This window comes from Propithecus coquereli, unplaced genomic scaffold (genome assembly GCF_000956105.1).
Source record: "Propithecus coquereli isolate 6110/MARCELLA unplaced genomic scaffold, Pcoq_1.0 Scaffold221, whole genome shotgun sequence".
Classification (NCBI taxonomy): Eukaryota; Metazoa; Chordata; class Mammalia; order Primates; family Indriidae; genus Propithecus; species Propithecus coquereli.
The window spans coordinates 756479-770294 of record NW_012147301.1 but is presented as its reverse complement, the minus strand read 5'-3'; the positions used below and the strand labels follow the sequence as shown (position 1 = coordinate 770294).

The 13816-nt window shown below is 37.5% G+C and overlaps 1 protein-coding gene and 1 pseudogene across 1 annotated transcript in view; one reads left to right on the top strand and one right to left on the bottom strand.

The window, feature by feature from the left end:
- CCNB3 (cyclin B3) overlaps window positions 1-13816 on the top strand; it is a 63983-nt gene that overhangs the window by 15836 nt on the left and 34331 nt on the right. Inside the window, exon 5 of the mRNA XM_012644852.1 lies at window positions 1739-1825. Coding sequence (XP_012500306.1) covers window positions 1739-1825 — 87 coding nt within the window. The remainder of the gene's footprint in view (window positions 1-1738; window positions 1826-13816) is intronic.
- Window positions 11523-11945, bottom strand: LOC105810812 (annotated as a pseudogene).

Sequence of the window (13816 nt, the reverse complement as noted above, 5' to 3'; positions counted from 1 at the left end):
ATCAGAATTATACTAATGCTGATGAATTATAATCAAGAGAGTATTTCCTGGAGCAAACATCATTAGATGAATTTAATTTCCTTGATTGGTTTTCTCTCATCACAGATAAACATTTGCTAATCATTTTCATTTTTGTTTTACTAAAATGATTTTCATGGAGTGGCCAAATTTATTTCCCATGTAAATTTGTCAAGAAAGTTTGTGTACATTGATTGGGATTTTGTCCATGTCAAATTTTCTGACTAGAATTCTACCACTGTAAGTTTTCTTTTGTGGCAGTTATTTTTCCAAATCTAACTTTTCTTGGAACAATTTTGCAAATCTTAAGTTTTACTGGGTTCAGTTTCAGCTGTAATTTTATTTTTAGTTGATTATTTCTACCAGTAATATTAAGTAGGAATTGGATAACATACTGACAGTTTATTTCTTAGATAATTTGTGAGAAAATAATATTTTATATTTTGCTAATTATTTCTACTAGGCTTATTTATCATGAACTAGATAAAAGACTAATAGTTTACTTATTTCTTGGCTTAATCAATTAGAGAACAAAAATAATTCTTCTCAGCTCTTCCAGGATTACTCTATTGTACCAGATTGGTCTATTGTATCATGAATCCAGTTCTCTAAATTTCTGATCACTTACTGTGCCATGTACTGTTTATTAATGGCCTAAATAGAGAACAAAGCAAATGGTCTGATCCCAGTGTCCTGCTTCACATTATAACAACTCTCTGATATAGGTAGGGCAGGTTCTTAGAATTTCATAAGGAAAATCTGAGATATAGGAGACTTTTACCAAGTAAAAGCTGTTAGGGGATAGAAGAACCCTATAGTGTGATTTGCCCTAACCTCTAACCCCATAAAGATGGTCATATTCTGGGAGCGAGGTAAGGCATGCACAGACACAGAATACCTAGAAAGAAAGCTCCTTCTGCTCCAAAATATTCACCCCTCCTTCTTGCCCCTCTCCCTCCCTTATATACGCTAACAATTAGAGATTAATCTGGATTACAAAACTTTTTTCTTAAAATACAAAATTTTCCCTGTTAGGTTTACAGTCATATCAGACTACACATTTTTAAATACTGTTTCCATCCATTTAAAGTTTATACAGAGTATTTTTAAAAACACATATTCTCTTATTTGATTCTGAAGGACTCTAAGGTAGGTTATCATTCTAATTTTACTGATAAGAAAATTGAGGCTCAGAGATTAAGTGACTTGTTCAAGGTCGACAGCTAGTAAAGAACTGATCCCGGACCAGTGTATAGGTATGTGCACTATTATCCTTATTGGAAATGTCTTTAAAAAGCTACTTAATATAAGAGATACTTAAATATATGTTAAATTGTTAAACTGATTTACCTGAAAGCATCCATATTAAAGGAATAACTAGGAGTGGTGGGGGAGGTAATGGTTCATCTTAGATAGAATAACTATAAATATGAGAGAAGTAAGAGGAAAAATTAACTTTATCAAGCTATATTTTGCTGATTTTGAGAGTTACGCTGAAGATCATCTCGTCTCCCATCATGAGTGACTACCACCTTTAGGGACTCAAAAAGCAGCTCTGAATGCCAAAATGTCCTTTTGTTGTAGTTTATTGGAGTTTATTACGTGCATTCCTGGTTCCTTTGAGGTTCTGGTGTTTCTGCTGAACTCTGAAGATAACACAAAGTCCCTGAAGAGACTGTTCACAATTGGATATACTCATTTATCTCTTTTACTTTTGTAGAGGGGAGAGAATTACCAAGCAAAGATATCTCCATCTTCACCTCAAGGAGCACTCAAAAAGAGATCAGCTTTTGAAGATCTCACCAATGTGAGTATGCTAGTCCAATCCACTGCTATGGTTTTGTGTAAGGCTTAGACAACCTCTTCCTTGAGGGATTTTTCCATTTTACCAAACTTTGACCCTCTCTGGAATGTTGAGAACAGATTTTATTTGGCATCAATGACCCAATTTCAGAAACTGCAGGGGCTCTTTTCACATACCATCTGGGTCAATTGGTGGAGCTATCTGGAAGCAGCAGAGTGATTAACAGATATGAAATTGTAGATAATATAAGAACTATGGGATATTGCATTTAGATACAATTTAGGGATGGCTCAGCTGGCTGCTTAGGCCTTGGAGGTAAGTACTTTGGTGGAATCATTGTAGTCTAGGGCAGTGTTTGTCTATTTGAGCACTATGGGTGTTTTGGGCAGGGCAGTTTTTCTATTGTGTAGGACTGACCACAACCAGCATCCCTAGCCCCTAGGCATTAAATTCCAGCAGAATCCCAGTGATAGTGACAATCAAAAATGCTTCCTAATGTACAGAACTGCTGAGAACCACAGTTCCATGATGTGGTCTTCAACTATGAAGATCTAGAAACTCAGTTTTGACTAGAATTCTTGATTCCCTTCTAAGTCACCTCTCTTCTTGGATTTGTAAGGTACTAGTAAAATTAGAATTAATAGAATTGTTGTTAATTGAATATAGAATCAGGCCAAAGGTAATCTTGGGTCTTAAAAAATAATAACAACTGATACCTACTAAGTGCTTACCACATGCCAGCCCCTATTTTAAGCACTTTTTCCTGTATCAACCCACTAAATCCTCATATGACCCTATGAGGTACATATTATAATCATCTCTACTTTACAAATGAGGATTTTCCCATTACTGGTTTTGAAGTCTATTTCATCTAGGCTACAGAGAAGCGTGGTGAGCTATTCTTGCCCTACACAATAGAGTATACTTCTGTGGCTACCAGAATACTTGTATCTACTAGATATGTTTTACCCCCTTGGGCAGGATCAGATAAGCATTGGCAAAGTTCTTTCCTTTGGATCCCTGTACTTTAGATTCTGCACGACCACCCTTTTGGTAGTGCAATCTCTTCCCCATGCAGATTACAACATGTTTTTAAGTTATATCTTTCTGTCCAATTTCAAACTTACTATCGATTGGTAGAAAGATCTCCCCTCCCACACATACCTATTTGGTTAGATTCATTTCCTGATCTATTTAACCATGGATCTAGAAACTTGGCTGAAATAAGGTAGCTACAAGTCAGGAGCAGATTAGTTTAACTTCCCTTGGCCTTTAGAGTTCCTGATGGGAGTACAGTGACACTGTGCAAAGTAAGTATCTTAGTCTATTTGGGCCACTATGACAAAATACCTTAGACTGGGTAACTTTTAAACAACAGAAATTTATTGCTCACAGTTCTGGAGGCTGAAAAAGTCCAGGATCAAAGTGCTGACAGATTTGTTATCTGGTGAGGGCCCATTCTTCATAGATGGCATCTTCTTGCTGTGTCCTCACATGGCAGAAGGGGCAAACAAGCTCTCTTGGGCCTCCTTTATAAGGTAACTAATCCTATTCATGAGAGCTCTGCCCTTATGACTTAATCACCTCTCAAAAGGCCTCTCCTCTTAATACTATCATATTAGGGATTAGATTTCAACATATAAATTTTAGGGGGACACAGACCGTAGCAGTAATGCATCACAGCATGTGAGAAACTGATTTTCTTGCTGTGTCTCAGTCCTTTCTTTTTCATGAGTTTTATTATACCATTCAGAAAGAACAAACACAAATAAACTATAACAATAATAGGAAATCCTTGCAGGCTTCCAGGACCCTCTTGATTCTCCAACCAAATTCAACATCTGTTCAGCCACATCCTCATGGGGACAGGGCAGTGGGGAGCAAGGCATCCCCAAGCAGTAATCTCTGCTTCTAACTTTCCAGCAGCTCAGAAAGCCCATTTCCCTTTTGCATTCAAGTTCTGAAGATTCACCTTAGTTACCTTGAAGGGTCTTCGGTGCTTTTCAGAGAAAGTTCCATCATTACAATGTACCTAAGTCATTCCTAGGGTTGGGCATTTCTGTTGATATCGGAGCTCATCTATTTGAGGGTTGAAGGCTCCTTTGTTTCTGGATTTTGGGAATTCCCTATATAATGATTTGCTTCTTTCTGTCAGTATTGCTAGGTATCCATGTCCCTATCTCTGTCTTCTTCTCAACGTTTGCCACAATGAGGTCCTGGCCTGCCAAGAAGAATTGATCTGTTTTAATTAGTTAATCTGCTGTGAGTTTTTCTTTCCCCTTCCTTTATCATTTCCAGGCTGGGAAATGATAAAATACTTTTGATAATATATAAGAGCTGGTGCTAAGCCAGCAGACAAGGAGATAGGGCCTATATCCATGTTTATCTATATGGTTTTGTGTAAATAGGACTTTCATTTCTGTCTCCTCTTTCATGGTGAAAGAATTATGGGGAAGTACAAGTAAAGGTTCCCTTGAGCCTAGCTCTGAAAATATCAGTGCTTTGAACATGCACATATGGCAAGTAGAAAGTTTCACCTTGGAGATTCGGTCTCTACCTCTCTCCTGCCAAGAATATACCTCTCTTCCCATTCTGAATCTTGATGGCATGTATAGGGAGTTTGTAAAACTTTAGGTAAAGTTAAAATGAAAACTGTGCCACGCTCTTTGAAAAGCAGAGTTGGATGACTTGAGGTCCTAAAAAGGATTAGATTATAGTTGCTTATTGTGACTTGATGATACAAAGACATACTTTTTTTTTCCTATATTTCATTTGGAAATAACTTCAAATTTACAAGGTGTTGCAAGAATAAAAAAAAAAATAGTGCAAAGAACACCCTTCACCTAGGTTACCTATTGTTAACATTTTATGCCACTAGCTTTATCATTCACTTACATGCATTGTTCCTTTACCCCAAGTACTTCCATGTTTATTTCCTAAGAATAGAGAAATTGTCTTATATAATCACAGGGCACTTATCAACCGTCTGCATGTACATTAATACAGCAGTTCTATATAATCAATTGTCTATATTCCAGTGTTACCAGTTGACCTTATAGCACCTGTACAGCATTTTCCCCCTCCAGTAAAAGATCCAGTCTAGGTTCATGTATTACATTTACTTATCTTTTTAGCCTCTAAATTTGGAACGTTTCCATGGCCTTTCTTTTTTTTTTTTTTTATGGCATTGCCATTTTCGAAGGATATAATCAATCTCATGCAACTCTCCCCTTTGTAAAATAAAATGGTCCTCATTTTGCGTTTGTCTGATGTTTCCTAGTGATTAGATGATTTTATACATTCTTGACTAGATACTGTAGGTGATGTTCTTTCTGTCCTACTCAAGGTATCACATCTGGAGGCACACAATGTCTATCTGTCCCTTGATGATGTTAATTTTGATCACCTGATCAAGATGGTGCCTGGTTTTTCCACTGTACAATTAGTTTAATTTTTTTTCTCTTTTGCAACTATTAAAAAGTCTGTAGGAAATACTCTTAAGAGCCTAAAAATAGCCTGCTTTTCATCAAAATGTCCTCTAGATTTAGCATCCATTGATGATTCATGCCTTAATCTTTTATTATGATTTTTCCAACTCTAGCATTTGCTTCCCACTTACCAGTCTTCCCTGGGCATTCTTCTACAAGCATAAGCCTTCCCTTGTCTCCTATATATTACTGGTATGGACTCATGAATTCTTATTTTTCAGTGGTTTATTGTTCATTATTATACTTTATTTTGGTGCTCAACTTGTCCTAGATCTGGCCTGTTAGGATCCCCTTCAATCTGACTACTGTGTCCTCGTGACAAGCTCTCATAATTTTTTTGAACATCTTCTTTCTAGCATAAACAGATGTTCCAGGCTCATCTTATGCCTACTTTGTCCCAGCCCTGGAGTCATTTCTCTAAAGAGTTCTGGCTCCTTTTGGGTGGGGAATGGTATTAGAAACCAAGATCTCAGTGCTGGGTGTGCTACTGGGGTATCTGCTTTTTCTGCTCTTTCAGCAGACAAAGCTAGGAAATATCTGTAGGTATATACACACATGTGTACTTATATCTATATACATAGATTTATATACACAAATACCTATATACACAGCTATATATACACACATACCTATTTAAGAAATCATGAATTCGCACAGCTTCAATTCCAGCACACAAGATTCTTTCTTGCATCCCCCAATTCATATTTGTATGTTCCTCCTCCTACAATGACAACCCTGGTTCCCAAGAACGTCAACACATTTACTTAATACTGTAATACATCTAAGAGAGTTTCAAAATTACTTCATCCATACCACTATAATAAACCTAATAAAAAGAGTTCCAGATTTATTAATAATATCCACCCCCACAAACTCATCCTAATTGAGGATTTGTACTTTGGAGGTATATAGTCAAATACTGTGTTTATAAGTTACTTGGATTGGTTGTTTCTTGTCTTCTGTTTTCTTTTTTTCTTTAGTGTGGTTAGGGTATTTATTTGAAATATAATTAGGTTAATTTGTTTTATTTTAAAGGCATAATTTTAAGTTTATTTTTACTGACATTATTCACAGTCCCATGATCTCCCCTACTGTTTAATAGTGTTGGTCGGGATTAGAGTCTGTGGTGGAACTCCCCAGATTCCTGGGTGAAGTAAATACCACTCAATGAAATGGGATTGATGCATCACAGGTAGTATTATGATAGCGGTCTACCCTGGAAAGCTAGTTGATCCTGGCATACCCAGACAGCAAAGCCAGTCATATTGCCTTTTTTCCCCTCTCAACATCTTATGAGGTCAAAGTGGAATGTGATATTAACAAAGCATCTTTTCAGTTGTTTGAAAGCCAGTATGCCTGGCATGGAGATCAGAACTACATCCTGTGTCCCCTGGAAGCAGTTAGGGCTGCAATTTAGCCAACACATACCAGTACTAATGCATTGGTTGTTTGCTGCTAGCTTCCACTGTGATCAGTCAGTCCAGTGTCATACTGATTGTGAGATGTTTGGATTATCACTCCTGGGAACACCCAAACAACCTGTGCATGTGGGTCAGGACTTCCCTATAAGAGCCACCTATTAGGTAATTTGTGGTTTTCTTCATTTCCCTGCCACCTTCTCCCTCCACCCACCTATTTATTTATTTTTTTGCAGGCTTTTCAAAGTCAACCTGCTCAGCTCAAGAAGGAAGCCAATAGGGAGTTTATAAAAAATGTTTTCAAGAAGATAAACAGGAACACATATGTTATTGAGTTGGACGAAAACAGTGAGATGACTCTAAAAGGGTAAGTAAGAAGAGACTCAGATGACATTGGTTTAGATGGTAAAGGAGAGTGTGTGACATTCTTTTGCCCCTATGTTGTCCCCGCTGATAACATATTTAGTGAGCCATAGTGGTGACCATCACATAGTGGTGACCTCACATTAACCCTGGGTGTTGAGGTGGACCCAGCTGTGGTTGCTGAAGAGTTATAGGGCTCTTTTCATTTTATTTTCCTATGGTGTTTGTGCATACTGAAAGAGCTGTTGTCATTGGGGAATTTGCTAAAAGACCTTGTGCTCATCTTTTCTCTCTATTAGTAATTCAGTCCCTGTTTTAGCTGGTCTGTGCTTGGGAATGTGGGGGCAGCTTAATTTTTAAGGAACTTTCAGCAGCGTGCTAGTCTGCTTATTCCATTATAAACTTTAGGGGAGATTTGTCCCTTGCTACTGGAGAGAAATTACCATCTCCCTAGGCCAAAAACATGTGTCTTCCAGCTGTTACAGGTAACTGTTCACAGGTTCTGCAAGTATAGATATGCATTCCCATTTAGGATTGGAAAAAATGTTTACCCCTAGGAAAACTTTTATTGAAAGATGACTTAGAAAGTGGAGTGAGACTTTTCTATATTCTCTTCTCATTCCAGTGGGAATTACTTCTTCAGGGACTAACTAATCTGCATTTGAATAAATTAGATAGATGGCTATAACAGGGCTAAGAATGAGTTCAAAAGGGTAAGGTAAAAAGGTTGGAGAACTCTAGAAAATTAAAATGCAAGGTCCACAGGATATTTTGCTAATTACCCAACAGAAAGAAGATTAGCATTTAGCCCTACTTGGTTTCCTGCTGAAATGGAATTCCTGGGGTTTGTATGCATATTTTGACCTTATGTTTCTGCATTATTTTCTTTTCGATTTCTTTCATCATTCTGATTTTAGCAGGCAAACCCTCACAAACACGATAAACATTCTTCCCTTCATTCAGGGTTCATTGGAATGGACCCTAATAACAGTACTAGAAGTAGTAATAGCTACCGTTTATTGAGAGCTCACTATAATCACACAAGTATAATCACTAAGTCTTTTTTGTTACGGCTTTATTGAGATATAATTTGCATATCATACAATTTGAACCATACAATTCAATGGTGTTTAGTATATTCACAGTTATGCAGCCATCATAATCAATTTTAGAACATTTTCATCAACCCCAAAAGAAACCCTATACCTTTAGCTGTCACCTTTCAATTTCTCCAGTCCTCCCCAGCTCTAGGAACCACTAATCTACTTTCTGTCTCTATACAGATTTCCCTCTTCTGTACATTTCATATAAATGAAATTATACAATGTGTAGTCTTTTGTGTCTAGCTTCTTTCACTTAGCATGTTTTCAAAGTTCATCCATGTCATAGCGGGTATAAGTACTTCATTTTTTTTATTGCCAAATAATATTCCATTGCATATATACAGCACATCTTCTGCATCCATTCATCATTTGATGGACATTTGGGTTGTCTGAACAAAAGTTCTCTGCAAAGGAATTTGGAGGAAAGAGACTTTATTCCAGTGAACAGTTTGCAAACCAGGGAGACATAGCTTTCCCTGTAAAATGAAGGTGTGTTCCAGTGAACAAAGGGAAGGCCCAGTTTGCAGTGGCGCCATCATAGCTCACTGCAAACTCAAACTCCTGGGTTTAAGCCATCCTCCTGCCCCAGCCTCTGGAGTAGCTGGGACTACATGCGTGTGCCACTGCAGCCAGCTAATTTTTTCTGTTTTTAGTAGTGTGTGCCACTGTGCCCAGCTAATTTTTTAACAGAGCCGGGGATCGCTCTTGGTCAGGCTAGTCTTGAACTCTTGACCTCAAGTGATCCTCCCGCCTTGCCTTCCCAGAGTGCTAGGATTATGGGCTTGAGCCACCACCCAGCGGGAAGGCTCAGTTTTATAGCAAAACTTCCCACCCAGGTTCCCAGTCAGGCTTGCTTATGAAATGAAAGATTGAAGCTCACTTAGTTCTGATTGGTTGAGGCAGCTGATCCCTGATTTGTTGAGACAGCTGAACCCTGAGTGGCCGAGGCGGGTGAACTCTGAACATCCTAAAGTTAAAAAGGCGTAGGTTTTCTGGGAACTCAGAGTCTGTGTGTGACCTCTAGTCAGAAAATGGCCAATTGGCTCTATTTTAAATTTAGGCCCAGTTAGCCACTTGGGATCCATCTTGAAGGACTCACTATTTCAAGTTCACATTTGTTTACAGTTTCTACCTTTTGGTTACTGTGAATAGTGCTGCTATGAACATTCGTGTACAAGTTTTTGTTTGAACATCTGTTTTCAAGTCTTTTGTTATATCCTGAGGAGTGTGGTTGCTGGTTCATGTGGTAGTTCTATGTTGAACGTGTAGAGGAACTATCAAGCCATATTCCATGGTGGCTGCATTATTTTACGTTCCCACCAGCAATGTATGAGTTTTTTCAATTTTTCACATCTTTATCAGCCCCTTCTTATTTTCTGGAGATGTTTTTTGATGTTGAGCATCTTTCATGTGCTTATTGGCTATTTGTATATCTTCTTTGGCGGAATGTCTGTGCAGATCTTTTCCCCATCTTTTGTGCTTTTATTAAGAAAATAAAATGTTATTTTTTAACATTTTAAAAATGTTATTTTTTAATTGACACATCATAATTGTATATAGCTATTGGTCTTTATATTATTGAGTTGTAAGAGTTCTTTGTGTGTTCTAGATACAAGTCCCTGATCAGATATGAGTTGCAAATATTTTCATCTATTTTGTAGGTTATCTTTTCACTTTGTTGATGAAATCCTTTGAAGCACAATAATTTTTAATTTTGATGAAATCCAGTTTATTTTTTCTTTTGTTGCTTATGCTTTTGATGTCATGTCTAAGAAACCATTGCTAAATCCAAGATTATGAAGATTTACACCTGTTTTCTTCTAAGAGTTTTAAAGCATTAGCTCTTAACTTAGGTTTTTGATCTATTTTGAGTTAATTTTTGTTGGTGGTATGTGTTAGTAGTCTAACTTCATTGTTTTGTATGTATGTGGATATCCAGTTTTCCCAGCACTATTTGTTGAGAGTACTAGTCTTTCTTCACTTAATTGTCTTGGCACCCTTGTCAAAAATCAGTTGAACATAAATATTTGTTTCTTTCTAGACTCTCAATTGTATTCCATTGATCTATATATCTGTCATTACCTATCATTATGCCAGTACCACATTGTCTTGATTATTACAGCTTTGTATTGCATTTTGAATTTGGGAAGTGTGATTCCTCTAAACTTTGTTCTTCTTTTGTATATAAAAAAATCCAGACTTTGTTCTATTTCAAGATTGTTTTGGCTATTCTGAGTTCCTTGCAATTCCACATAAATTTTAAAACCAGCTTGCCAATTTCTACAAATAAGCCAGCTAGAATTCTTGTAGAAATTGCCTTGAATCTATAAATTAACTTGGGAAGTATTGATATCTTAACAATAATAAGTCTTCCAATTCATGAACATGGGTTATCTTCCCATTTATTTAGATCTTTAATTTCTTTCAACAGTTTTTGCAGTTTTCAGAGTATAAGTTTTGTGTTTATTTTGCTAAATTTATTTCTAAGCATTTTATTCTTCTTGATGCTGTTGGAAATGGAATTGTTTCCTTGATTTCATTTTCAGATTTTTCATTGTAAGTACATAAAAACACATTTGGTTCTTGTGTCCTAGAACCTTGTTGAACTTTTTTATTAGTTCTTATAATTTCTGTGTGTATTAGTATTTTTTCTATGTAAGATCATGTCTTCTCCTAATACAGATAGCTTTATTTCTTCCTTTCTAAGCTGGATGCCTTTTATTTAATTTTCTTGCCTACTTTCCCTGGCTAGAACCTCTTGTACAATGTTGAATAAAAATATAAAGAATTGGACATTTTTTTCTTTTCCCTGATCTTAGAGGGGGAAAGCATCATTCATTCTTTCACCGTTAAGTACGATGTTCGCTTTGGGTTTTTCATAGATGCCCTTTATCATGTTGAGGAATCTCCTTTCAATTCCTAGTTTGTTGAGTGCTCTTTATCATGAAAGAGTGTTGAATTTTTGTCAAATTATTTCCCTGGATCTATTGAGATGATAATGTAGTTTTTATTTTTTATTCCATTAATATGGTAGGGTACATGAATTCAATCAGGCCATGAAATACGAAATGTCCGATTTTGAATTGAAAATGTAGTTTATTATCACTCAAACAAGAAGCAGTACAGATTAATCAAAGTTGGCGCCTAAACTATCAATACAGTTTTGCCATCTTAACAGTAGCTTGTTTGTGCCAGCAGAGAAGAAGCCTGAAGAGTGAGTGGCGATCAAATTGCGAAAGGCATTTTCCACAGCTTGGTAGTTTTTTCTTTCTTTCTTTTTTTTTTTTTTGGTATGTAAACTATTTATTAACAGACAAGGCCTACGGACTTACACACCCATGGTATGGCCTTGGCGGCCAGTGGTCTTGGTGTGCTGGCCTTGGACATGAAGGCCCCAGAAATGGTGTAGCCCTCTTTGGGCCTGAATCTTCTTCAGCTGCTCCAGGTCTTCACGGAGCTTCTTGTCCAGACCATTGGCCGGGACCTGGCTATATTTTCCATCCTTTACATCGTGTCTATTCAAAAACCAGTCTGGGATCTTATACTGGTGTGGATTCTGCATAATGGTGATCATACGTTCCACCTCATCCTCGGTGAGTTCTCCTGCTGTCTTGGTGAGGTCAATGTCTGCTTTCCTCAACACCACATCCTTAATGGCAGTGATGGCAAAAGCTATTTTCCACCACCCATTGATGTTGGTGTTGAGTATTCGCAAAATGTGCTGGAATTTCTCAGGGATCACTAGAGACATGGCACAAGTGGCGGCGTGTAGGCCTCCTGTGGAAGAGCAACAGCTTGTTGAGAATTGAATATTTTTCCTTGAAAGAAGTGGTCCAAAGCCTGGAAGAAGTGGTAGCCAGTTGGTGTAAGGTCTGGTGAATGTGGTGGATGATGGAGAGTTTCCAAGTCCAGCTGCTGTAGCTTGAGCAGTATTATTTGTGCTACATGTGGTCTAGCATTGTCTTGCAAGAGGATTGGCTTGTCTCTATTGACCAATCTCAGCTGCTTAATCACAAGCATCCTCATCATTGCATCCAATTGGTTACAGAAGACATCTGCTATAATCGATTGACCAGGTTTCATAAAGCCGGAGTGGATAATACCAGTGCTGGACCACCAAACAGACACCATTAGCTTTTTTTTGGTGAATATTCAGTTTTAGACTGTGTTTTGGCAATTCATCTTTGTCCAATCGTTGTACCAAATGAAATTGTCAAAAAGAATCCATTTTTCATCACACGTAATAATATGGTGTAGAAATGGTTCACCTTTATGTCATGACAGCAAAGAAAGGCAAGCTTTGAGATGATTTCTCTTCTGATGCTTGTTTAATTCATGTGGAACCAATCTATCCAGCTTCTTTACCTTGCCAATTTGTTTCAAATGGTCCAATATTGTTGAAATAGTAATGTCAAACCTTGCTGCCAGTTCATGCGTAAGTTGAGATGGATTTGCTTCCACTATGGCTTTCAGCTCATCATTATCCATCTTGGTCTCAGGTCACCCACATGGCTCATTTTTGAGATTAAAATGACTGGAATGGAGCTTCTCAAACCATCGATGTACTGTGTGTTCATTAGCCACATCCTTCCCAAACACTTCATTGATATTTTGAGCTGTCTACGCTGCATTGGTTCCATCACAGAACTCATATTTGAAAATAACATGGATTTTTGACTTATCCATGGTTTCACAAAAATTGCTCTAAAAAACTTTGAAAGATAATCACAAGCCAAAAATGTGCATTTGAAAGACTGAGGATGTACCTTCACAATAAACATAAAACAAGCAGTGTCGGCCAGGTGTGGTGGCCCATACCTGTAATCCTAGAACTCTGGGAGGCTGAGGTGGGAGGATTGCTTGAGATCAGGGATTCGAGACCAGCCTGAGCAAGAGCAAGACCCCATCTCTACTAAAAATAGAAAAATTAGCTGGGCATCATGGTGCATGCCTGTAGTCCCAGCTACTCAGGAGGCTGAGGCAGGAGGATAGCTTGAGCCCAGGAGTTTGAGGTTGCTGTGAGCTAGGCTGATGCCACGACACTCTAGCCCAGGCAACAGAGCGAGACTCTGTCTCAGAAAAAAAAAAGAAGAAATGTCAGAGATATCAACTGTCAAATTTAGTGCTTAAGGAAATCAGACATTTCATACTTAGTACCTTTAATAGTTTGTATCTTTCTAGGAATTTTGCCCATTTCATCTAAATTATCTAATTTATTGGGATGAAATTGTTTATAACATTCCTTTCATTGTTTTTAAGCATATTAATTTATTGAATCTTTGTAGTAAGCCTATGAAGGAGTTATTATTAATGATCATCATTTTATAGGTGAAAAAACTGAAGTACAGAAAATTAACTTTCCCAAGGTCACCCAGATAGTAAGTAGAGGAGCCAGGATTTGAATCCAGGCAGTGTAGCTCCAGGATGCATGTTTGTACCATAACTAGACTACCTGAAGACTACCTCTAAAAGTTCTTATCAGGAGGGACGTGGAACCTATCTGGTCAGGCAGAAACTTTTGAGGCACTTACTCTTTCTTTTTTTTTTTTTTTGGTAACAATTCAGTGGTTTTTTTTTTTTTTTTTTGAATCCACAAAGCCATCTGTAAATAACCTGTTTTAG